The sequence below is a fragment of the Trichosurus vulpecula genome, chromosome 2 (genome assembly GCF_011100635.1).
Source record: "Trichosurus vulpecula isolate mTriVul1 chromosome 2, mTriVul1.pri, whole genome shotgun sequence".
In the NCBI taxonomy this organism is placed as follows: domain Eukaryota; kingdom Metazoa; phylum Chordata; class Mammalia; order Diprotodontia; family Phalangeridae; genus Trichosurus; species Trichosurus vulpecula.
The window spans coordinates 210323919-210351065 of record NC_050574.1 but is presented as its reverse complement, the minus strand read 5'-3'; the positions used below and the strand labels follow the sequence as shown (position 1 = coordinate 210351065).

General features: G+C 35.8%; 2 protein-coding genes across 6 annotated transcripts in view; one reads left to right on the top strand and one right to left on the bottom strand.

The window, feature by feature from the left end:
- WDSUB1 (WD repeat, sterile alpha motif and U-box domain containing 1) overlaps window positions 1–17513 on the top strand; it is a 78934-nt gene extending 61421 nt beyond the window's left edge. For all 5 annotated transcript variants that reach the window (XM_036743227.1, XM_036743228.1, XM_036743223.1 and 2 more), the window contains one exon: window positions 13616–17513. In XM_036743227.1, coding sequence (XP_036599122.1) covers window positions 13616–13773 — 158 coding nt within the window. In that variant the 3' untranslated portion in view covers window positions 13774–17513. The remainder of the gene's footprint in view (window positions 1–13615) is intronic.
- TANC1 (tetratricopeptide repeat, ankyrin repeat and coiled-coil containing 1) overlaps window positions 16814–27147 on the bottom strand; it is a 271214-nt gene continuing 260880 nt past the window's right edge. The window contains exons 22-26 of the mRNA XM_036743222.1: window positions 25866–25998; window positions 23688–23779; window positions 21342–21488; window positions 20764–20864; window positions 16814–20067 (exon numbers count right to left, since the gene is read on the bottom strand). Of these exons, the coding sequence (XP_036599117.1) occupies window positions 18627–20067; window positions 20764–20864; window positions 21342–21488; window positions 23688–23779; window positions 25866–25998 (1914 nt within the window). The 3' untranslated portion in view covers window positions 16814–18626. The remainder of the gene's footprint in view (window positions 20068–20763; window positions 20865–21341; window positions 21489–23687; window positions 23780–25865; window positions 25999–27147) is intronic.

The window sequence follows — 27147 nt, the reverse complement described above, 5'->3', positions numbered from 1 at the left end:
AATTGCTTTCTGGAATGGTTGGATCAGTTCCTAACTCAGCAATCAATATATTTTAGTGTCCCTATCTTCCCACAGCCATGCCCATATTATCTATTTCAGTCTTTAAGTCACTTTTGACAATTTGTTGGGTGAGAGAGAAAACTTCAGAATTGTTTTGATTTGCCATCTCTCTTGTTATTGGTGATTTGGAGCAGTCTTTCATTATAGTTGTTAAAAGTTTAATTCTATCAAAATTCATTCATATCATTTGACCACTTATCCGTTAGAAAATGTCTCAAAATATATAATTGTATTAACTCCCTATGTACAATGTTTCTAAAATCTTAGTGCTTAGGGCTGGGATACTAACACTTTAAATTAAGACTTTTTGGGACACCTTGTATATCTTAGCTATCAGATTTTTGTCAGAGATATGATGCAATGTGGTGTTTCCCCCTTCCTCTGATACTTCCTGTTATTCTAATTGCATTGATTTTAAGATTTGTGCAAAAGCTTTTCACTTTCATGTAATTGAAATGATCTATTTTATCTTTTCTGATTTCTATCACTTCCTTTGGTTAAGAATTTTCCTTTAAATATGCCAGAGTCTAGAAGTATCATTTCATTTTCATCCTGCTTTTTAAAAAAAATACATTTTTCTTGAAGTTCTAGACTTTTTGTTCCTCCAAATTAATTTTACTATTTTGTATACTTCTGTTCTTCTTTGGTAGTTTAGTATGTAAATTCATTAAGTGTTGTCACTTTTATTGGCATCTCTCAGCAATGAAATCAAACATCATAAAGGAAAAGCCAAAGAAAAACAACCCCTGGTCTGGGTGGATTTACAGGTAAATTCTATCAAATATTTAAAAAGCAATTAATATCAGTTATATAAGTTCTCAAAGTTATTTTCTTAAAACCTACCAGCTGTTTAAATCATTCTTTTATGCATTTTGTAGACATTTTAAATTTTTAAATGTGCTTTCCTTTTAATGATTTCCTCCTGGATTTTGTTTTTGCTATATAGAAATGCTGTTGATTTTTTGATAATTTTTTTTATCCTGCTACTTTACTAAAGTGATTTTCTCCATTAATATTTCTTCCCTGATTCTTAATTTTTTTTTTAGTGAACCACATTATCTTCAAATGGAGATAATTTTGTCTCCTCTGAAAATATTTATAAACCTTTAAATAATATCTATTCCTAGCATTTCTAAACCTATGTCAAGTAGTAGTAGAGAGAGAGAACATCCTTGCTTTCCTCTTGTATTTACTGAGAAAATTTCAAGTGTTTTGCAACTACAAATAATACTTTCGGTTTTCAATAGATGCCTTTTACCATATTAAAATAACCCTATGCCTGTGCGTTCAGTTTTTGAATAATAAATCACTGTTGTACTTTATCAAAGTTCTGGGTTTTTTTTTTGCATCTATTGATATAATCATGTAGTTTGGGGTGTTTTTGTTTTTAATAGGGTATTTTTTCCTAATATTGAACCATTCTTTTATCCCCATTATAAAAACACTTTGGTCATAATTTTTTATACATAAATAGATACATATGCAGTATATGTGCATATAGATATGCATACATATATATGCAAACACATTCTACATATGTGTGTGCACATTTGTACATATTAAATGCAAACGTTTATTGTTATAGTCATCTTGCTAAGATTTTATTTTAAATTTTTCATGAAGTAGTGATGTGGGCTATATTTCTCTTTCTTTGCTTTAGCCTTCCATGGCTTAGGCATACTGATAATAATTGCCTCATAAAAGGAGTTTGGTAGTTTTAAGTAAATAATTTTGAGAATTTATATAACTGATATTAATTGCTCTTTAAATATTTGATAGAATTTACCTGTAAATCCACCCAGACCAGGGGTTGTTTTTCTTTGGTTTTTCCTTTATGAGTTACTTGATTTCATTTTATAAGAGTAGGAAAAGATCTTTTATGTTCTGTTAATTTGTGTGCTTTTAATTTTTGTAGATAATCCTTTTAAATCATGTTTTGCTAGTATATAATTGTGAATAGTAGGTTCTGATTATTATTTCTTTAATGATTAGATTTTACCTTAATCATTTTTTATTTTGGCAGTTTTTTTTTCCTTTTTGTTCAGGTTAGCCAAAGGTCTATTAATTTTTAATTATTTTTTTCAAAGAACTAGCTTAGTTTTGTCATTTCTATTATCTTTTCCTTTTTTTCTTTTATCTTTTTGTCACCCAGTCTAGATTCTGGGAACCATACCAATATTGATGATATTCTCTCGCTTCTCCTGATGAGTTTGGTGCAGCTAAATGTTCCTCTCCATTCCAACTCTTCCCCCTAAATTAGAGAACTTCAGTATACAAATTGATGTTCCCTCTAATTCTCTCAACTTCCACATTCCTTAATCTACTCAGCTCCTATGACTCATTCATCCACTCTGCTCAGCTGATTTCTCCCTCCATATCTCTCATATACTTACCCCTCTCTCCACTTATACAACCACCATCCCATGTCATACCCTTATTAACCTCTCACCTGGACTATTGGCAACAGGTTTCTCATTAGTTTCCATTCCTCAAGTCACTCCCTACTCTATGCATCCTTCACATAGCTTCTAAAGTAGTTTTCTTGAAGAGTAGGCCTAGGCATGACACTTGCTTACTCATTAAATTCAGCATGCTGTTATTACCTTTGGGATCAAATATAAATTACTCTCTTTAGCATTTAAAGCTCTTCACAACCTGACCCCTTCTTATCTTTCCAGTCTTTTTATGCCTTGCTTCCCTCAGTGAACTCTCTTGTTTAGCTGTAGTGCTATCCCTTACATACAATGTTCCATCTCCCATCTACATGCCTTTATACTAGGTATCCCATATCTGTAATGCCTTCTTTCCTTGCCTCCTTTTCTTAGAATTCCCAGCTTCCTTCAAGACTTAGCTCAAATGCCATCTTTTGCAGGGTACCTTTCCAGTCCTTCCAGCTAGTTCCTTTCTCTCTGTGCTTATTTTTCATCTATTCTTTATGTATCTTAATATACCTATTTGTACACATGCTGTCTTCCCTCTCTGGAATGTAAGCTCCCTTGAACAGGAACTGTTTTTAGATTTTTCTCTCTGTTGCCTTAGCATGGTACCTGGCAAATAGTAAGCAGTTAATAGATGCTTCCCGGTAAATTGATTTTTTCCCCTTAATTTAATCTAATTTTCAAGTTTTTTTGTGGTTACTTGATTTCCTATTTTTTAGCTTTTTTTTTTTTAACTTCATGCCAATTAGTTTATATTTGTAAAGCAGTTAGCATGTTGCCTAGCACATTGTAAGCACTTAACTCCTCCCCTTTCTGATTTGTTAATATATGTCTTCAGAAAGATAATTTTTACTCTGAGGATACTTTAGCTACATCCCAAAAAATTTGCTATATTTGTTATTCTCTCACACAGCTATTATTTCTATGGTGTGTTCTTTATCCATTCCTTATTTATGATGTCATTAAGTCTCTTTAGATTTGTATCTTTTACTTGTGTTCTTATATTGATTCTTCTTTTCATTGTATTGTGGTCTTAAAGAATATTATTTAGTATTTATGGTTTTTATATTTGCAGTTTCATTATGCTGTGTAGCACATTGTCTGTTTTGTTCTGAAAAATTCAGATATTCTTTATTTCCATTTAGGAGACATCATAATTTTTTTGATTCTAAATTCTTGGGGTTTTTTCAGTCTTATATTTTCCTTCTTTGTGTGTTAGATTTGTCACTTTCTGAGAGCAGAGTATTAAAGACTCCTACAGTTATTGTGTTGATAACACTTTTTTTGTAACTCAGCTAACTTTACTATTATGTACTTACATGCTATGACATTTTGTGCAAATATGTTTGGTATTGATATTGTTTTCTTGGTGGCACCTTTAAACATAGTGTAGTTTTAATCAGTTTAATCTTTGAATTTAATGAATTTTAATTTTTGCTTTGATAACATGATTGCAAAATTATCTGATGCTTAATCAGTTTTGTTCCTATACCTAATTTTTATTCTCTGTCTTTCTTAAGAGTTTCTTGTTTTATCTATTCTATTACTTTCATTTTGCTGAATTTTTTTCTCCATTTACATTTAAGGTTATTATTGTTAGATTTATTTCCTTCCATTTAGCTCTTTTGTATAATTTTTTATTCCATTCCTGTTATAAGTCAATACTTGGAGCCTTCAGTTAGTTTTTACTTTCACCACTTGGATTCTAGTTTGTTTTTTTAATTTCTGTGTTTATTCTCTTCTCCCCCTTTTTGTTGAAGACCTGTCTTTTCACACTAATAATTAAGGAAGTTTTGAAAGGTATTATTTTGGACAAATAAATGCAAAAAAGTAGAAATATTAAGTGAACTCCTTTTGGATCATAATACAACAAGAATTACAAGGAACTGTGAGGCATAAGTTAAAAATTAGTTAGAAATTAAATAATCAATCTTAAAGAATGAGTAGTTCAAAAATAAGTCATAGAAGTAATAAGTTCATTAAAGACAATGACAAAAATGAGACAACCTACCAAAATTTGTAAAAATTCAGGCAAAGTAGTATGTAGGGAAATTTTATGCCGCTAAACATTTAGATCAGTAAAAGAGAAAAAGAGCAGATTGACAAAGTGGACATGAACATTTTAAAAATAACTGGAAAAAGAACAAATTTAAAATTCTCAATTAGATACACAATTAGAAATCCTGAAAATCAAAGGAGAGATCAATAAAATTTAAAGTTTAAAAAAACTTTTAATAAATAAAACTAGGAGCTGATTTTATGAAAACAATAAGATAAAATAGGTAAGTCATTGGATAATTTGATAAGAAAGAAGAAAAGTAACGAAAATGAAAAAAGTGAATGCACAGCCAATGAAAGATATGAATTTAAGTTGCAACTTGTGCCCTTTTGCTTTGTAGAATACACTTTTCAATTCTCAGATTTTTCATCCTTATAGAATTTTTCAAATTGGTTTTCCTTTATATTTGTTTCTTTTATCCTACTGCAATAATAATTTATTTTTCACACTTACATTAAAAACAATTTTAACATTCATCTTTAAAAATTTGAGTTTCAGATTCTCTCCCTTTCCTCTCTTCCACCCTCTCTGAGATGATAAGCAATTTGATATAGGATATATAGGTGAAATCATGCAAAACCTATTTCATAATAGTCATGTTGTGAAAGAAAACACAAAAAACCCCCCACAAAAATAATGAAGTAAAAAATATTTATGTTTCAATCTGCATTTAGAATCCATTAGTTCTTTCTCTGGAGATGAAGAGCATTTTTCATCATGAGTCCTTTAGCATTGTCTTGGATCATTGTATTGCTGAGAATAGCTAAGTCATCCACAGTTGGTTATTATACAGTGTTGCTGTTACCGTGTACAGTGTTCTCTTGGTTCTGCTCACTTTGTATCAGTTTATGTAAGTCTTTCCAGGTTTTTCTGGAAAAACTCATCGTTTCCTTGTGATTTCCCATAGCACAGTGGTACTCCATCACAGTCATATACAACTTGTTCAGCCATTCCCCAGTTGATGGACATCCCCTCAATTTCCAATTCTTTGTTCATATAGATCCTTCACCCATCCCCCCTTTAAAAAAATCTCTTTGGGAGGCGAACTTAGTAGTGGTATTGCTGGGTCACAGAGTATGCACAGTTTTATAGGCCTTTGGTCATAGTTTTCAGTTGCTCTCCAGAATGGTTAGAGCAATTCATGACTCCACCAGTGGTGCATTAGTGTCTGAATTTTTCCACATCCCCTCCAGTATTTACCATTTTCCTTTTCTGTCATATCAGTCAATCTGATAGGTATGAGGTGGTTCCTCAGAGTTGTTCTAATTTGCATTTCTCTAATCAATAGTGATTTAGAGCATTTTTTCATTTGACAATAGATAGCTTTGATTTCTTCTTCTGAAAACTACCTGTTGGGGAATTGGGAAATGACTTGAATTTTTACAAATTTGACCCAGTTCTCTAATGAGAAATGAGGCCTTTAACAGAGACACTTGCTGTAAAAATTTTTCTCAGTAGTCTGCTTTCCTTCTTAACCTTGGTTGTATTAGTTTTGTTTGTAGAAAATCTTTTTAATTTAATCAAAATTATCCATTTTATATCTCATAATGCTCTCTATCTCGTTTGGTTGTAAATTCCCTTCTCCATAGATCTGACATGTAAACAAACTATTTCTTGCTCTCTTAATTTGTTTACTGTATCACCCTTTTTGTTTAAATTATGTACCCATTTTGACCTTATTTTGGCATACAGTCAAAAAAAAAATGTTGATGTACACTTAGTTTGTGCCATACTGTTTTGCAGTTTTACCAGTAGTTTTTGTCAGATTGTGAGCTCTTGTCCCAAAAGCTTGGGTCTTTGTATTTATCAAACACTAAATTACTATGATCATTTTACTACTACTGTGTAATGTGTACCTAATCTATTCCACAGAGCCACTACTCCATTTTTTAGCAAATACCAGATTGTTTTGATGATTACTGCTTTATAATGCAGTTTGAGCTCTAGTAATGGCAAAGACACCTTCCTTCACATTTTTCCCATCAATTCCTTTGATATACTTTTGTTCTTCCAGATAAATTTTGTTATTGTTTTTTCTCTCTTTATAAAATATTTTTAGTAGTTTTATTGGCATGGCATTGATTAAATAAATTTGGATAGAATTGTCATTTTTTTATATTGGTTTAGCCTACCCCTGGGCAATTGGTATTTTTCCAATATTTAGATCTAATTTTATTTGTGTGAAAAATGTTTTGTAGTAGTGTTCCTGTAGTTCCTGGGTTTCTCTCAGCAGGTAGACTCCCAAGTATTTTATGTTGTCAGACAGTCCTTTTAATTGGAATTTCTCTATCTCTTGGTGCTGGACTTTTTTGGTAATATATAGAAATGCTGATGCTTCACATGGGTTTATTTTCTATCCTGCAGCTTTGCTAACATTGTTAATTATTTCAACTAGATTTTTAGTTGATTCTCTAGGATTCTCTGAGTATATACATATCACCTACAAAGAGTGATGGTTTTCTTTCCTCATTGCCTGTTCTAATCCCTTCAATTTTTTTTCTCTTATTGTCATAGCTAACTTTTGTGGCACAGTGTTAAATAATAATGGTGATAAGGTGCATCTTGGCTTCACCCCTCGTCTTACTGAGAAGACTTTTAGCTTATCCTCATTGTAGATAATGCTTGCTGATGATTTTACACAGATACTACTTATCATTTGAAAGAATGCTCCCTTTATTCCTATGTTCTTTAGTGTTTTTAATAGGAATGGGTATTGTATTTTGTCAAAGGCCTTTTTGCATCTAATGAGATAATCATATGATTTGTGTTGGTTTTGTTATTGATATGGACAGTTATGCTGATAGATTTCCTAGTATGGAACCAACCCTACATTCCTGGCATAAGTCCCACCTGGTCATAGTGTATGATTCTTGTGGTATATTGCTCTAATCTCTTTGCTAGTATTTTATTTACAATTTTTGCATTGATATTTATTAAGAAAATTGGTCTATAGTTTTCTTTCTCTGTTTCGGTTGTTCCTGGTTTAGGTATCAGCATTTTGTGTTGTAAAAAGATTTTGGTAGGATTTCTTCACCTGTTTTTCTAAATAGTTTATGTAATATTAGAATTAATTGTTCTTTAAATGTTTGGTAGAATTCATTTGTGAATCCATCTGGTCCTGAGAATTTTTTTCTTAGGAATTTTATTGATGGCTTTTTCAATGTCTTCTTCTAAGATGGAGTTATTTAAGTATTCTATTTCCTCTTCTGTTAATCTGGGCAATTTATATTTTTGTAAATATTGGCATATAATTGGGCAAAATAGCTTCTAATAACTGCTTTAATTTCATTTTCATTGGTGCTGAATTCACCTGTTTCATTTTTGATGCTGCTAATTTTTTTTTTCCTCCACAAAACCTGCTCCCAGTTTATTTACAGAGTCCAGTGGTTTACTTATTTTCAATCTTATTAATCTCTCCTTTGATTTTTCAGGATTCCCAGTTTGGCATTAATTATTAATTGGGGGGGTTTAATTTGTTCTTTTTCTGTTTTTTTTAGCTGTATGTCCAATTCATTTGTCTGCCTTTTATTAATGTGAGCATTTAGATATAAATTCTCCCCTAAGTACTTCTTTGGCTGTATCATATAAATTTTGGCATGTTGTCACATTGTCATTCTTATTAGGGAAATTATTATTTTTAGGTTTTGTCCTTTGCCCCACTCACTCTTTAGGTTTAGGTTATTTTATTTAGTTCCTGGTTAATTCTAATATATCTTTATGTGGCCCTTTATTGAATGTAATTTTTATTGCATTATGATCTGAAAAAAATCGATTTAATATTTCTGCCTCTCTGTATTGATTGTGGGGTTTATGCCTGATTACATGGTTAATTTTTATGTAGGTATTGTGTATTGATAAGGAAAAGATGTTTTTCCTTTTTATCCACTTTCAATTTTCTCCAGGTCTATCATAACTAACTCTTCTAAAATTCTATTCGCCTCCCTAATTTCTTCCTTTTTTTGTGGTTGGATGTATCTAGATCCAAGAGGGGAAAGTCCAAGTCCCTCACTAGTATAGTTTTACTGTCTACTTCCTTCTTTAACTCATTTAACTTCTTTAAAAATTTGGATGCTCTGCCATTTGGTGCATATATATTTAGTACTAAAATTACTTCATTGTGGTTACCTTTCTGTAAGATGTAGTTTCCTTCCTTATCTTTTTAATTAGATCTCTTTTTACTTTCGTTTTGTCCAAGATCATAATTGCTACTCCTGCTTTTTTTTTTTACTTCAGCTGAAGCATAATAGATTCTGCTCCAACCTCTTACTGTATGTCTCTCTGCTTCAGATGTTTCTTGTAAACAGCATATTGTAGGACTCTAGTTTTTAATCTACTTTATCTGCTTTCATTTAATGAGTGAGTTTATCCCGTTCAAGTTTACGATTAGTTTTTCCCTCCATCCTCTTCTCTCTTTCTTTCTCCTCCCCCCACCCTTCATCCTGTCCCTCTTCACTGATATTTTGCTTCTATCCACTGCCCACCCCCTCAATCTGCCCTTCCTTTTATCAGTCCCCTCTCCTGCTTCCTTGTAGGATAAGATACATTTCTCTACCCAACTGTTATTCCATTTGAATCAATTCTGATGAGAGTAAGGTTCAAAAGATGCCACCCCCCAACTTTACCTCCCCTGTAATAGATCTTTTGCACCTCTTCATGTAAAGTAATTTACCCCATTCTACCTCTCCCTTTCCTTTTCTCCAAGTGTAATCCTCTTTCTTACCCCTTAATTTTTTTAATCGTCCCATCAAAGTCAACTTATACCAGCACCCTCTGTCTATAAATACTCCTCCTGACTGTCCTAACCATGATAAAGTTCTTAAGAATTCCAAGTATCATCTTGTGTAGGGATGTAAACAGTGTAACCTTAGAATCCTTTATGTTTTCTCTTTCCTGTATACTTTTTTATTCTTCTCTTGAGTCTTCTATTTGGAAATCAAATTTTCTTTTCAGTTTTGGTCTTTTCATCAGGAATGTATAAGTCTTCTATGTCATTGAATGCCCATCTTTTTCCTTGAAGGATTATACTCAGCTTCACTGGGTAGGTGATCCTTGGTTGTAATCCTAGCTCCTTTGCCTTCCAGAATATCACGTTAATATCAATTAATGTAGAAACAGCTAAATTCTATGTAATCATGACTGTGGCTCCATGATATTTGAATTCTTTCTATCTGCTTGCAGTATTTTTTCCTTGACCTAACAGTTCTGGAATTTGGATAGAATATTCCTGGGAGTTATCACTTTGGGATCTCTTTAAGGAGACGGGGTCTTTCAATTTCTATTTCACCTTCTGGATCTAGAATATCAGGGTAGTTTTCCTTGACAATTTATTGAACTATGATATCTAGGCTCTTTTTTTGATCATGGCTTTCAGATAGTTCAGTAGTTCTTAAACTATCTCTTCTCAATCTGTTTTCCAGATCATTTTTTTCCCAATGAAATGTTTCACATTGCTTTTTTCATGCCTTTGATTTTATTGTTTCTTGGTATCTTATGGAGTCATTAGCTTCCACTTCCCCAGTGCTAATTTTTAAGGAATTATTTTTTTTCCAATGAACTTTTGTATCTCCTTTTTCCATTTGGCTAGTTCTACTTTTTAAGGAGTTGTTTTCTTCAGTCAATTTTTGTACGTCTTTTTTCCATTTTTTGTGCTTCCAAGTGGTTGACTATTTTTTCATGATTCTCTTGTGTCACTTTCTTTTCCCAGTTTTTCTTCTATACTCTCTTACTTGATTTTTAAAATCTCTTCTGAGTTCTTCCAGTTCTATTTTTCTTGAGGCATCACATGCAGACCTATTGGAATTGTTGTCCTCTTCTGAGTTTGTGTTTTGGTCTTCCCTGTCACCACAGTTAGTGACTTTCTATGGTTACTTTCTTTTTTGCTCATTTTCTTTTTCCATTCCATTTCACGACTTTTAAAGATGGGCTTTGCTCCTAGGTTGTGAGGGGCGGGGAAGGGGATTGTTCCAAGCTTCATGTGCTTGGAGAGTGGGGCCATAGGACCTTGCCTGGGCCTCTCGGCTGTCCTGCTGTGCCAGGACCCTGGAGCCTCACAGCTAACCTGCACCTACGTTTGGGGCCTCGCCACAGGCTTGCAGGGACCCAGCCTGCTGCTAGCTTGCCTGGACACTGCCTGCACTGGTCTATGTTACACATTGTCTTGGGCTGGAAAATTGTTTCACCTCCATCTTTTTATGGGTTCTGCTGCTCCAGAATTCATTTTAAGGCATCATTTTATAGTTGTTTAGAGGTGAATTTGGGAGAGTTCAAGATAGTTCCTGCCTTACTTCACCATCTTGATTCCGCCTCCAATTTTCCTTTATATTTGAAGGGGTTTTTTCCCTGCTAGATACTTGTAAACAAATTCTTTTTAATTGAAATTGTTAAATTTAACCACTTTCTTGAAGAGTCAAGTGTGATTTTTGGTTTGGTCAAGCAATGCTTTATTGTTTGTATTCAAAAGTCCTAGGCAGTTTTCTCATATTATTTCTCGCAGTATCATATTCACGTTCTTTGATTTTTCATGTTCTTCTGGAAGAGCTATGATCCTTAAGTTACCTCTGCTTACTTTATTTTCAAGTTCATTCACTCTGACATATAAACGGACTTTTTCTAATTTTGGCTTCTGTTCTGCCAATTTTTCTTGTGCTTTTTTATTTTTGTGTTAGACTGTCTCTCACAAGAGTCTTCAGTGCCTTTTTTCACTGTCTTATCCTGGACCTATTTTAATTAGTTACAGTAGATATCCTTTCCGTCAGGCTTTCCCCTCCTTGTTTCTGTGCTCTTCCCCCCACCCTCTTTCCGGTCCCCCCTAGGTCAGATATCCCATCATTCTGCCCTGAGATACCCAAATACATTCCTTCTTATTACATAGGTTGGAGGGTGATGAGTATTTCAACTATAGCAGTTATTGAAGACCATCTTCTAAGTCATAGAACAGTGTTGGATCTCTGCTAGTGGAGGAAATATCCACATCAATGAATTTACTACTCCATTAGTATAGAAAATGAAATTCTATATCCTTTGTATTAATGTTATTTTGTTAGTTAATGATGTGTTTCTGTCTTCTTGTCAAATTTCTGAAAAAGAGAGGTATCCTCAGAATACATTATTTTCATTAATAGGGATGTATATTAATACCTAAAACTTAAAAGATCTGTGCCACATATTAAGATTATGTAAGATTAAAGGAACCTTTACTTTGTTATTCACATGCATGTAGGCTTCTAGTTGGTACACACTAATAGGATTATTCTTTTATTAAAAAACGTGCTTTCCCCAGAATTGTGAAATGGGCATGGAAGGAACCCCCACAACAAGGGGCAAAGGTTTCTGTGTTAAAATACTAGTAATGCATGATATAAATTGAACTGTACTCTGGAAAAGAAAATGGCATTAACATTCAAATTTATATTGTTAAGTTCCTGGGAACAGATGGGGACAAGAACAAGGATAGCATGGAACAGTAAGGGGCTCCTCAGGCAAGCTATACAGTCCAGGAGTAGAGTTTTTTTTTTTTTTAAGTATTTCAAATCTACGTTTTAGAGCGGGTATTCTTAATCTGAGATCAATACATTTCATGGGTTCTTTGAATTTGGCAAGGGAAAAAAACTGAATTTTTATTTTCACTAACCTTTAATTGAAATTTAGCAACAAATTACAATAGTATTAAAAAAATACCTGTTACCAGTAAAAATATTTTTTCAGTATAACAGATACCTTGAAATATCATTTACATTCACCTTCACTACTTTGAATTAATGTAGCTGTTAGACCCACATTTGAAACTTGCATTTTAAATATAACTCATATTTTAAAAAACATTTTGATAACTATTTCAGTATAAATGGTTTCCTTTGTAGTCCAGTAGATTTTGTGCATTTAAAAACATTGTGAGAATGGGTTCATAGACTTCACCAGACCATCAGAGTCATCTATGACACACACAAAAGTTATGAACCTCCATTTTACACAAAAATAGATGGATCACCTAGTCTGCAGAGATGAAGTGACTTGTCCAAAGTTAGACAGCTAGTATGTGTCCAAGATAGCACTTAAAATGCTGCCTCTTTCTCTTTTATGTCATGTTTGTTTGTTTGAATTACATGTTTATATAGTTTTTTCCTAATTGAATTTCTTAGATTGTACTTTTTCTCTGCCCACCCCACTCATGTTTTGGCATAAGTAACACCTAAGTGGGGATAGAAAACCAATTGTAAGCACCAAGGGCAGATATTCTGGTCTCTTCTGTTAGCACTCCCAACCCCCAGGAAGAGCCCACCACAGTATACTTAATTAATGGCTACTCTTATTGAACTTTTTCAAGAATCACTTGCCATTGAAAGAAATTGTTTTTACTATTCACATAAAGGATAAAAAGTATGGTGGACTCATTTGACCACTGAGTCCTGGGCAAGGTAGCCCTAGAAAAAATTGTCAGTGCCTTAGCATGGGCTAGCACCCAAGAACCCAAAGTCCTTTTACTTCCTGAGGTTTCCAAACCATCCCTGCACCTTGCAACCTCTCCTCCCGTTACCCCATCCAAGAGTGCCTTCTATGACAGCAGTGATGGATTCCTTTCTACTTTCTTTTCCATCTCAAAATTTATTGTTCCCACGGGGCAGCTAGGTGGCGCAGTGAGTACAGTGCCAGCCCTGGAGTCAGGAGGACCTGAGTTCAAATTTGACCTCAGGCACATGACACACTTACTAGCTGTGTGACCTTGGGCAAGTCACTTAACCCTTCCCTCCCTCCCCCACAAAAAATTATTGTTCCAGTGGAATCTGGCTCTTAGCTTTCTAACACTGCAGCAAACTATCTGGTGAACAAGTTTGAGCTCAAGTGTTATAATAGTCCTAATTTTCATAATACTTGGTTGATGCCTCAGTTTTTTTCCAGGCAGGTTGGGAAGAAAAGAGTACAGGAACCTTTCAAGTACCTATTAAATCACTTTAAGACAACTGGTATCAGACATAGATTTTACACTTCAAATCACTGTGGAGTCAAATTTGGTTTTCTTTGTTTTGGTCAACCCACAGATTTTTCTCATTATTTCTTATAGATGGATATTCCTATGAAAAGGAAGCAATAGAAAACTGGATCAGCAAAAAGAAGCGTACAAGTCCTATGACTAATCTGGTTCTTCCTTCACTGGTACTGACACCAAATAGGACTCTGAAAATGGCCATTGATCGCTGGCTAGAGACTCATCAGAAATGAAACTGTTTATATTTCCTTACTTAGGTACTTATTTAATGCCAATGAGGTAAATTTCTAGCAGCTTTAAAGGAAAACATGAACTCAAAAAGCTATATCCAAACAGGGAGAAGGGAAGCTAAGTTTTGTTTAACTAAAGTTTCTATATTTTGCCTTTAAAACATTGTGAATTAAATTCTGTATTTAACCTTATTTACGTTGGCATTTTATATAAGTACAAAGCAATCCAATGAACATGTACAACAGAGAAAGGGTTCTTTTGACATTAGATAACAGTGTCTTTTAATGTTAAATATCTCAGCAACAGTAACTATGGCCAAGTGGGCTCCTTGGTAGGTATTTGGATCAAATATTGTTACAACAAATATCACACTAAAGAAATCTTTAATTCTTGTTCTGGTGGCCCATTTTGAGCAGAATCTAACATATATTCATTTGAACTGTCCTTTCCAATGAAAAATACACTCTCAATTAAATACTCTAAATTTAACGTCAGTCCTTTGTGAATGTGTGTGTGTGTGTGTACACAGTTTCACAGAATCTCAGGTTTGAAAGAGACTTCAGAGGTAGGCCCACACCCTACCTGAGTAAGAATTTAGGGAGGTGCTATCAGTTCCGTTAAGTCTAGCAAGTAATTATATTTAAATCTGATTTGACACTGAAAATATAGGGAACATTTGGGAAAGAGCTAATTACCAAATTTCTACAAAAATCAAGTCAGAGTGAAAAAACTACTGAAGCACAACTTGTGGGAAGTACAAAGCATCCTTCCTGATAGAGTTTACAAGGACATTAAAATATTTTAAATGGCTATTTTGTCTTCTTTTTCCCACAAATTGCTATCGATTCCAAGCTTGTGGGCAAATAACTTTTCTACATGACAGTCTTAGTCTCTTCACTTAGAGAAGACTTGCCCCAGTGGGGAATTCTAGGTTCAAAGAAGCTAGACTTGGGAGTAAGATATTTCTAATTCTAAAGGAGCTTTATGATTTCTTGATTAATTTGAGTGGCTTTCACATTTCCAATGAGATCTAACTTTTAGTGGCCTCCACTGACTTTGGTGGCAATGTGCTGTATAAATAAATAAATGGTGTAATATAAAGGGCACAGGACCTTGGAGTTATAAAGATGTGATTCTAGTTCTGGATTCAGCATTTACCAGCTGAAAGATTGTAGGGAAATCACAGTCTCTCTAGGCCAGTTCTCCTCATCTCTGAAATGAGAATAGCAGCTTGTAAATAATTATCCAACTTACAGAACTATGATGAGGAAAGTTCTGTCAGTGTACCAGAAGAAAAAGGAAGACTACATTCCTCTAAATCTATTCATCCTCTATGTAAAATAAGCCTCATTTCAGAAAGAAGGAACAAATTAAAACCTACCATCGTTCTTAGGTCTGAAAGCCTTTGCTCTACATCTAAATTATGAGCTAACAAAAAACATTTAAACAATCAAAAGATTTCCATCTACAGAAATAGAAACTTAGGGAAAGCAACATCTTCTCACAGAAGTCTTCTTGCTTAAATTATAAAAAGCAGATCACCTGTAAAATATGATTATAAAAATATCATAGCTCCTATTTTGTGAATTTAGTAGGAAAAAAATCCTATTCAGAAATAAAATCTCATTTACAACAGGTTAAATTCACATATAATTACATACTGCTACTTTTGCATTCCAGCATCTTACTAATATAATTCTTCTCAGTTCCTGTTTAATACCACTAGATATAGATCACACTTCTTTCAAAAGAAATTATAAGGTATTGTTCACTACCTCAAGAATCAACCATTAATGCAAAAGCATTTCCATGGGACCTGTAGTGTTTGTTTTTTTTAAGAGACTAGATTTGCTTTAAGCAAGAAAATGTGACAATTTAAAATCTATAATAGGAATAAATAAATGTTATTCTAAATGACACTGAAACTAAAAATGATAATTATAGAACCTTTTACTTCATCTGAGCAGGCAGAACCATGAGTGCTTTTAATCAAAGAATGAATGAAAACCACAGGTTTATTCAATTTGAAGCAACACAGGTGGCCTCATAAAAAGAAAATTGAGTCTTACCTTGCTTCAGGAAAATGTATATATGAAGGAGCTGGAAGTTCCCTGAGTAGCATACTGTTGAGTTCTTCCTGAGGCCTCCATTTTGTGAAGGGGCCCAGACTGGCCAGCCTTCATTCCCTATGTGTATACTTTCTTCCTCCTTTCCCACCCCCAGCTCTTCACCTCCTTTTTGTGCATTATCTTCCACTATTAGAACATAAGCTATAAGGACAGGAACTAGTTTTTCCCTGTAAGTTCGTATCCCCAGCTCTTAGCAGAGTACTTAACATACGTTAAGTGCCTAATAAATGCTTCTTCTCTTGTCTAATGCAACTTTCCACCATCTACAGAACTTAAAGCTCCTTATGTTCCTCCATTTTCCTTCAGTTAGGAATCTTTATCAAAAAACAGCCTTAAAATTCAATTCAAAGTAATTTCTTTAACCAAACTACAGAATTTGCTGGATTAAAAAAAGTCACGCTGAGTCAGTGTAAATAAGAGGTGATCTGGAGATACTTTAGTATTACAGCTGACTAGATGAATATAAAGATCAAGTTCAAGACTGCATATATTAAAACTTTATCTCGGGTAGCGCAGCCTGCCATTTACCCTTGTTCATACTTTACTTTGAAATTAAAATTCATGTTGGTATGAAGACAAACATTTTAAAATGAAACATATTGTAATATAAATGTGCTAAAGGCAAACCTGTGACAGTAACACTCAGTATTCTGTGTGTTTTGGCAAAAATGATTGAGAGTTGGAGTATTACCCATCCTGTTGCCAGTCAAAACAGACACTAAGATTTTTTGGCACAGCTAGAAAGTGAAAATAAAGATTTGATCTATGAAAAATGTGTTTCAGAGGAACAGAGACCTAATGTCAGCGTTCAGCTTCTAGAACTTTGATAAGGCCTTGGGACAGTAATACATCACTCAAAGTTAAATCAGTGCACGTATTACACTCAAACAGTACACTCTCTCCATATCCAGGGTTTTGTTCAACTTAGAGCAAACTATATTAATGGTCTTTATTCCATGTGGAAAAGTACAGTAGCTGTGCAAAAACAAACTACATAACAAAAGAATAAGACATACAGATATCAAAGAAAACAATAAATAAGCCAAAGTAATCATATGCAGACTCATGAAAAGCTTGTAAAAATGGATAAAGCTATTTTTACAAAGTACACACTGTACACACAGAACAAATGCTTAAGAATGACAATGGAATATTCTAACTTGTACAAAATAGACCCTCACAGGAACTTCATTACAACTATTCATTTTGAAAGCACTTCTGTAAATATAGAATTTTCTTCCCCCCAACTCTGGAAAATAAATTTCACATCCCATCTTATAAAAACAAATGCACATCCACTGCTTTCAAACTGTTGTAGCAAAACCTTCAAATAACCCATCATGTTTCATATAAAAACACCTTTTTCCTGTACCTTATCACCACAAATGAATGAAACATAATTTTGGACTTTAGCACCTTAAAGGTGTTTATATAAACTACATAAAGTGCGGTTACTGGTATAGTATTAACATGCCATAATAATATATTATTCAGTGCAATAATCAGCATGGTAGAAGCTCTTAAAAAAACAAAACATGCATTTAAAATCTATGGCTGTATTTTTGTGGATTAACTATTTGAAAATAAAATTATATTTACATGTTTAAGTAAAACCTGACTACCTTTATATATACATACATATATATTCAAAGAGAGTGTGACTGTAGAGTAGAGTGATTTTATGAACTGAGCAGAATTTAAACAACTAAATGAGTTTTTATTTTTCAAAGCAGTCACCTTGGGACTTCACTCCAGCAATGCTGCCATTGCTCACATTTCTGGAACCCTCCTTCTACAACTACCTTTACACTCAGTTTTCACACTGAGAGAACTATTTGCATTATTTTATAATTAATACTTCTGCTCGAGACATCACCATTAGCCTTGATTTTATTCACCTTGGGCTAGATTCCCCTTCAAAAGATGAAGGTCAGTCTTCAGGGCTATGGGCTCTGAAGGGAATTCTAAAAGAGCAGTTCCAAAAGATTATGGACAATGACAACATTGTTGAAATAAATGCACAGCATCTCAAGGCAATTTCCTCAACGAAGACAATTATTTGGATGGGTTTTTTTTTTTCAAACAATCACATTACTTTATAGTCCCACCTCATACTCAGCTTGAAGTGACTTAAGAAGTCACTGCTAAATCATGTCATATATTAAACTGGGGATTTATTGAACCATCAATAAGGTATATTATATCACTCCCTATTCAAAAAGCATCTATCTACAGTCCTGGGTCACATTTACTGCTTTTTACCTACAAATCTAAGAGCTTCTCACACATGGAGTGAGAAAAGTGTGAGTGTTCTTGAGATAAATACTGCACTTTTCATCATACCAAAGACCCAGAAAAGAGATTGTTATAAACAGTCTCAGAAGCAAAGAATACAAGATAGCATCTCCTTGGATGCTCCCTGTTTTCTAACTTTACAGTCAGTCACAGCTAACCATATTTTTGCGTCAGTTTTTTCCAGCTCTGCTTGACATTCCAGTTAACATTCTCGTTCATGGTGACTTTTGGCTTCATATTAAAGTGGTTTATCCTTCTGTTTCTGATACCACTGATGGTCAATACCAAATCACATAAGCCCCACAGAAAATATCAAGAACCCTAACTAAAAAAGCTCTCCTTACATTTAGGATAAAAACACCACAATTAGTAATTCACCCCAGGAACCAGTACATGGTTTTGTCTATTTTACACGGCATTTCTGTTAATGTTTACACATTGGATTCTATGAATGATCGCTTTGGTTTTGCTGAAGTGATATGACTCCGATGGGTTTCCTTATTAATAGAGGGCTGTTGTTTAGAGATACTCTCCGGATATAAATGAGAGACATTCTTGGCTCTCCGGCTGTCTTGACAGTGGGCTGATATTTGGCACTTGTTTTCCTCAAGTTCTTTCAACTGGGCCCCATTGTGGACAATTCCACCCAGGGGGGAAGCAGAACACATTTTAGTTTGGTTATTGTATCCTCCTGCCTGTTTGACAGAGGGCTGCTCACAGTGTGAAGACTGCAGGCCAGCTGCAGATGGGTTTGTCAGTAAGCCCTCGGTCACCTGGCAGTGCCAGGTACGGCTGGATGGGTTTCCCTGCTGTTGGAATCTTGCAGTCTTATCCATAATGCCCATGAATGGAGTATTGCGTGGTCTGTGCTCAGCCGTACCAGTCTGAACCTGGTTATTAGCCACCTTCTCCTTATTTCTTGCATCTGCCCCTTGGGCCTTCAAACCATCTGAAAAACTGCTACTTGAAGCTAAACTGCTGGCTGAATTGGACATTTTCATGCTGCCAGATGGAGAACCATTAGAGGCTGAATTAACCAGAGAACCTATGTGCCTCATATCACTACAATTCACTGACCCACTTTGGCTTGGAGGGGCTATATCCATAGCTAAGGAAGCATGAGCTAGAAGCCTCTCTGTAGTTTTAACCTTGCTTGGTAAAGGATATGCAGAGCCACCCTCACTGCGCTGCAGATGTGCATTCTGGTTGATGCCCAACCGGTCACCATATAGACCAGAGTTGGCTCCTGCAGTGAAAGAGCCTGTCCCCTCTAAATGCTGGCTTCTATTAGTGAGAACTGCAGGAGACCTTCCTGGCATGGGACTTGGGGGGGGATTCTGAGAAGCCTGAATTTTTGTACCACTAGTACCTACTCCAGTTCTCAGGTTAGACTGAAGAGAACTCAGGTGCTGGTTAGTTTTCACAATCTGTGCCCGCTTAGTAGGCTGCATTATCAAACCTGGCTGAACAACTGGCTCCCTTGGGAGCTTGCTGCTTCCTGGCCTATTCTGGGGTGATGCTGGTCTTGCTTTTGGCTGCAGCCCTTCCTGAAGGGTTCTGCTGTATGAAGCAGGTACTGAGGAAGAGGGCTGAGGCCTCACAGGCAGTGAAACCAAGTCCCCAGACTGCACTGTCTGCTCCTCTTCAGCCTCCTCCGTGGGAAAGTGTTCATCTAGTCCAGGAGCTGGGGCCTCCTCCTCGTTGTCTGAGTCATTGGCTGGGGCCAAGGGGGGGCACTGTTGCTTCTGCTGCTGGCTTCTTTGCAGCTGTTTGCATTCCTCTTCTACCCGACTCAGAAGCCTCTTGATTTCTTGGTTGGTAGGACACAGTTTCACAGCCTCCTGCAAATCGGCCAGAGCAGCCACAAATTGCCTTTGTAATAAAGAAAGAGAGATTAAAATTGTGAGATATGCATTTTATCCAATACACTTTTTACTTGGGTGGGAGAGGGAGGAAGGAAACTTTTGGAGTATATAACTTTGGTGCAGATAATTTCAAAGTTGTAGTGGGTCTTAGAAATATCACTCCACTAGAACTTCAAATGGGCAGAGACAACAGAGTAACAACCCAGCAAAAAAGGAGTGAACACCCTAACCATCAAAAACAATGAATAGTTAAGTGCTTCTGACTTCACTCCTTTCACCATTTATGTAATGTTATATCAACACTTTATTTAAAAAGTTCTCAGTGCTTTTATTACTGGCCCTTATGATGGATCAGCAGTGAGAAAAGTCCTCTACTCGCTTTTACATGCAGTTATTTCCTAGATGACAGAAAAGTCTATTTAACTGACAGGAGTCAATCCATTCTAGAAACACAGGTAATGGGAAAGAACTTCAAACTAGGATATGTACCTAGCACAAAATCTCAACTGGTCAAATACAAGAACACCATCACTACAGAGATGCCAGGAGACAAAATTCATCTTTATTGAGAGTTTTAAAAGTGATGAAATACTTATGAAATAGATACTTATGAAATAGAATTCCATTAATTTATCAGGAGGTGAATATTTAGGGACAGTGCCAAAGATAAAGCAGCTCCTCTAGCCACCTGCATATAAAGTACCTGCTATTCCTCTTTGCTCTCGCTCTGGCATAATAAGCTTCATAGGATTTGGGTTTCAGCTCCAGAGCCTTGGAAGCAAATTCTTCTGCCATGCCAAAGTCCTGATATCAAAATATAAATGACATTAGTTATACAGAAGTATTAAAACACAAGCCTACATTAATCTCTTTGCTGATTTCAAAGACAACTGTTAGAAAGAGTATGGAAATATCAGTTATTAATAATATCTCTGCCCTAGCAGGTCCAAACCAGAAGGAAAGACCTTTAAGGTTAAGATAATGTGAAGGCAAATAAAGACACTGAGAAAATTAACACCCAGGGGAAAGCTATCTCTTAACAGCACGGACAATTAGTCCCAGCTTTTGCAGTTAACAGGATGATCTCAAGTGCATCAATCTCCCTGGGGCTCGGGTTCCTCACCTGCAAAAGGAAAAGAATCTCTAAAGGCAACACTGATCATGACATAGTCAACTAAGAAAAGCAAGTTTGTCACAGAAATTAAACTTTCTAAAAAAGACAGCACAAGTACACTTTTCCACAGCTTAAGAGTATAGCATGGTTGGCAAGACACAACTTACATTTGTTTTCCTTCGGCACCGGGACAAGTTCAGATAGAGGGAAACCCGCAGTTCATTGAATGCTTTCATGTCTTCACCAAACCCTTCACGAGGAAATTTCCTTAAGGCACATTGGTATCTCTGGGCTGCTTCCTTCATCTTCCCTTTCTATCAGTCAGAAGGAAAGATTTCAGTGTAAGGATTCAATGAAAGGAATTTTAAGTACCTGACAGGAATATAAATAGTTTTGCTTTTAACACATTACCCAAAGGTTATTTGACCCAGAGGTTATTTGACCCCACGGAAATACCTGGTTGCTAAAGGATTGGGGAGGAGGGTTTTGTTGTTTGTTTGTTTTTTTAATTAAACCTTGATAATAAATTTGTCATCAACAGAAATTATCCAGAATTTTAAAATGGAAGCCAAAGGGTCACACTAGTTTCCTTTCATATACTCCTTATCCAGGGCTCACACATTCACACAGGACATGTTTTTATAAATATGTAAGAAATGTATGAGAAAAACTTAAATATTCAGTTAATATAAATGTTAACATTTCCCTTTATTCTCTGAGAAAGTTTCATAAACATCTCATCCTAAGACATTATACTCTGTAAAAGGAGTCAGATTAAAAAAAATGTTATTCCTAAAACAAGTAGAGTCTTGTAGATAAGACGAAACCTAGATTATGTTTGCTACAGAAGCAATGGCTAAAAAATCAGAACAGCACCACACTGTCAGTGCTAAAGAAACCGATTTGCTCAGTCATTTCCATCGCACAGCAGGTATGCAGCCTGTTGAAATTGGCTTGATATTTGTGACATAATTGCCTACCCAAATCCATATTAAAATCACTTCAAAGCCACAGCAACACACACTCTGAACTCAATTTCAAACTGATTCCTTAAGTCAGAAACCCTGCTGGTTATGCTGTGTGAGGTTTAAGGATTTTTTTTTTTAAAGAAACAAACAGACATCTGAAGAGTAACAACCACAGAAAAACGGTGAGGAAGTAATTTTATAAATTTTAGTTTTAATTTCATCTAGCCAGAAGTGGAAATAAATACTTGTGACTAACATAATATTATACAGTGGAGGCCTCCTGTGGACAAATTTGAATTCTTCATTTTTTTTTAAATCAAGTCCATTCATGTATATTGAATGGTTTATGGGAATTTTTTTAAAAATTCCAGTTAGTCTCCTGAATAGCTAGAAACCAAACAATGCTAGAGATCATCTGACAATCTCAAGTAAATATCTCATAGAGACAATAAAATTTTAGCAGTTACTCAAGTGATAAGCCTAGCATAATATTTATGCTTAGATGGATTGGTGAAATATATGCTAGAGGGGACTAAAACCTGAGCAGATAATATTATCTTGGCTTGCCTTGATGATAACTTATCCTTTAAAAGATGAAACACATTTGGGGAATTTCCATTCTGGACCTGGCCAGTCTTAAGTCCTTGCTTTGTGCCAGGGACTGTGATAAGTGCCGGGGATACAGAGAACAACAAAGGATAGTCCCTGCCCTCAAGGAGCTCACAATGTAATGGGGAAGACAATAAGCAAGTGGAGAATGATTTGGGGGTGGGAAGTCTGATGAAAAGTAGAAATCCAAAGTAAGTGAACTATATCCTAAGGGTTTCAGAAGAACTACTGACAAGTAATTCAAAGATTCGTGACTCAACAAAGATTGTGGAGAACAAGAAAGGTGACAAAGGAACAATGAAGGCCAAATATTTTGCATTTTTCTAAACAGGAAGAGCAGAGTGCAAATACTAAGCAAATCACTTTAGCTAGCCTTTTATCTGACACTGTTAACATCAAAGTTTTATCATATTCTGCAACTGCTAACAAATGAAGTGTGGCCACATGTTCTTACAGCTTTGGTAATTATATCTGCTAAAGATAAAAACACATTAGCCATTATTAAATATGAGGTGGTCAGATCTAAAAAGAAAACTATCACACAATCTTATAGTCATTTTTGAGACGCAAGTGTTGATTATCTAGACAGAATGTGTTTAGTTTTGTTGCCATTCAATTCAAAATAAATAACTAACATTTTGTGTTTATGAAGTTTGAAACTTTTTCATAAAAAGAGAAAATCCTTTCTCACTAAAGTGAGAAAAATTATTTAAAATTTATTTAAAGCTGAATAGCAGAAAGAAAAAAAAATCTTAATCAGTCTCCACCATATTGAGCATGAGGTCCCAAGTCAGCATCTCACAGGATTTCTACTAATACCAAGTTGTGCGTGCTTTGAGAGGTAACAAAAAGCTGTCCCCTTCATAAAGTAACTAAACTAGCAGCCAAAGTTCAGAGTGAAATGGCCTCAGAGAAAAAAAGGACACCACCACTTACCTTGTACAATACATTTCCTTCCTCCATTAACTTTTGTAAAAGTATAATCAGAATATCTGGTTTGGAAGTGGCCATTGCCCAAGCTGCATTTCCTACAAAACAAATGTATTCAATAGTAAACCGGATGCAACAGTTCTGGGACAAAGAAGGAAAGAAATTCTAATCCTCCGACTGCCCCATCGTATTTTAAAACTAATGCTGGCTTCCATAGCTGCACCTGCAAACAACACACAAGCCATTAAAGAGAACCAATAGATAGTTTTCTAGCATTCAGTCAACAGGGGTATGAAAGAATATGGGGAGTACACCCATAAAATGAATCTATCTGAAGATATCTGCTGCATGAGAAATGGTTACTGATAGCAAGCATTTACTTCTGCCTGGAGTAGGAGGATCCCAAAGAAAGATTTCCTCCTTCCTAAAATCCCTATCAACATTGGTAGTAAATTTGTGTCCCTGGAGCCACCTTTGCCTCTTCCGAGAAGCTTACAAGACACATCTTAAGCATACCACTTTATGTTACTAACATCAATGTTTCACTGAAGGCTGTATGTAGCTTCCTAACCTGTAACACATATGTGGAGAGTAGAGACCTGCTGACTGCTAAGGTTCCTGTCGCTCTAAATGCTAGACTGGATGATCTCTAAGCACCCCTCCCTCCTTCTCTAACATTCTATAATTTTCTTTTTTAGAATGATGCCTTGGATTAAAAGTATTCTAACATACATATGTGGGCCCAAACCAACAGGCATATAAGGGCTCTATGAAAAGAGGATGAATTTTAAAGGCTGCAGCTCCTATCTAGCACTACATGGACTTCTCTCATTTCTATGGTTTGCAATTCCTGCAAGAGTAAAAATTCTTCTGGATGCTGGCTGAGCCTTCAAGATGAATTTTTAGCTTAGTCATGGATATAAATAGTTTGTAGTCCCCAATCAGGCAGCTAAATGGTACAGTGCATAGAGTGCCAGACCTATAGTCAGGAAGACCTGAGTTCAAATCCAACCTTGGACATTTACTAGCTGTGTGACCCTGGGCAAGTCACTTAACCCTGTTTGCTTCAGTTTCCTCATCTGTAAAATAAGCCCAAGAAGGAGATGGCAAACCACTCCAGCATCTGTGCCAAGGAAACCCCAAATGGGGTCATGAAGAATCAGACAACTGTAAACTGACTGAACAACAACAAAAAGTCCTCAATCTGTACAACGAAGCATATTTTTGTTTTCAGATTACCTGGGATGGCTATCCATATTTAAAAACAAAATGGACCAACACAAACAACCCAAAGTTCATTTTGTCTTATCACTGAGTCATCTCAAAATATTCCATTACTGCTACTTTAAAAACAAATTTTCTTAAGTTGTAGGAACATCATGTTAAGGAGCTATAGTAACAACTTACATTTCATAGCACCTTATGGTTTTCAGAGTGTTTCCATAGGGAAACAAAAGCCTGCTTGAGGTGGTTACCAACATTAATTTTTTGAGCATACGGGTCAAAGAATTTCAGAGCTAGAAGGAACCAGAGACATCCCTTTAGTTCAACCTCATTTTGCAGAGGGAGGGACCTAAGTTTCTTTGTTTAGGTTCAGAAAGGTCAAACCACAGGTAAAGTATCATTAATCAAGGTTCAAACCCAGATCCCCTCATTCCAAATTCATTTGGCACACTTGTGCTATACCAATGACTACTCCTAACATGGAAAACAACTCTGTGCATCTATTCCAGATCTGTTCATACAATGGTGGTTTGGAACATATTTTTCCCCAAAGGCAGTATTGATCCAGTGGCAAGAGAACTAGATTTATAGTCAGAGGACCTAGGTTTTGATCCTGGCTCTGTTATGCTCCCTGTAGGTGATATTGAAGGTTCCTTCTAGCTATGAAGCCAGTAACTCCTGCCCAGGTATTTTTAGATAATCATTCTCCTCTTTTCTCCCCATGTGACATTCTGCCAAAGTCTTAATTCTTCCATAGAACCTTTCAGAGTAACCACAATTGGCTGTCATGTGGCTAATGCATCGCCAACTACCTGTACCCTCAAGGTCACTATGAACAAATGGAGATTGAAATGAGAGGAATTTCCAAATATTTGACTTTTAAAAATCTGTTGCTTTTCTACTAACCTGTTCTGAACCTTGAGCCTCCCCCACCAGAGAAAAAAAGGGAGTTTTACCAACCTAATTTGGCTCCTTTTCTCAGTAATGTGACCACGACAGATGTGTTTCGACAGCCAATTGCCCTGTCCAAAGGACGCATGCCACTGTGGTCCACATGCTCAATGACAGCTCCTTTTTCCACAAGATAGAGCACCTGTAGCAGGGAGCAAAGTCAAGGCCTTTTAGTCACCATTACACAGTTGAGAGGCATGGGTGCATAGAGGATGGGCCACTAAACTTGGAGTCAGGAAGACCTAGGTTCAAATCCTACAGCAGACACTTGCCTGTGCCCCAGACGAGGTATTTAACCTCTCTGTGCCTCAATTTCCTATAGAACAATCAATGCCCAAATTTAACAAGAATCTGTCTTACATCTGGATACAATGACATAAAGACACAGCCCTGATTTTTATCTTAGAAGCTGTGACCAATAGCATTCCTGAAGGGAAGCGATGTAGAAAATAAACTCAAAGTGACCAGATTCTATGGCTGGAAGCATCCTGTTATACTAGGCTGACTTGTTTTAATGCATGCATGTAGACAGGTGCAGGCAAGTGTACACATGCATGGGGGCGCACACACCCCATTCCCAGGCCAGGGAAACCACAAGCACATTCTTATGCCATGTTACTTAGGAGCTGGCATTACTGCCATCACAGGTTAAAGCAAGAGACATTTTAGAAAGATTTAGATCAACAAGGTGAGGGTGTGAAGCTAGGATGAATATGTAATACAGGAGCACCCACCGTATGTACTTGAATATAATTAACTTCAGGGCAGAGGAAAGTGAAATCAAAGTGTGTTGTTACATTTGAAATGACAAGTGTGAAAGTACAACAAGGGGAAGGAGTGATGATCTGATGCCACTGCCATGACTAGAAACAGGAATGAGAGAAAAGGGGAAAAGGTCTCTATCCAAAAGGCACTCTTTGTAATGCCTACAATTCTCTATGAGAAAATGTCCTACATTCAACTTTGATGCTTCAGGAGAGATACCAAAGAGAGAGGACAGGGGGAGAAAGGGTAGGGAGGAAGGAAAGAGAGAGGGAGACAGAAAGAGAGAAGAGAAAGGAAGAGAAGGGGAGGAAGAATGGCATAGGTAGGACAGGGAGAAGAAAGTGGGTTAAAAAATACTTTTGAGAATCGGTTTGAGCAAACTTGACAAAATTTGCTGAGTTCAGACTCGCTAATTAATCGCTAATTGTTTTGTGGAACTTGGTGGTCAAGCAGACTGTCTGAAGGCTTCATACAATGGCAGGCCTAGTAATACCTCCCAAGTTAGTCTATTCCACTTATAGATAGA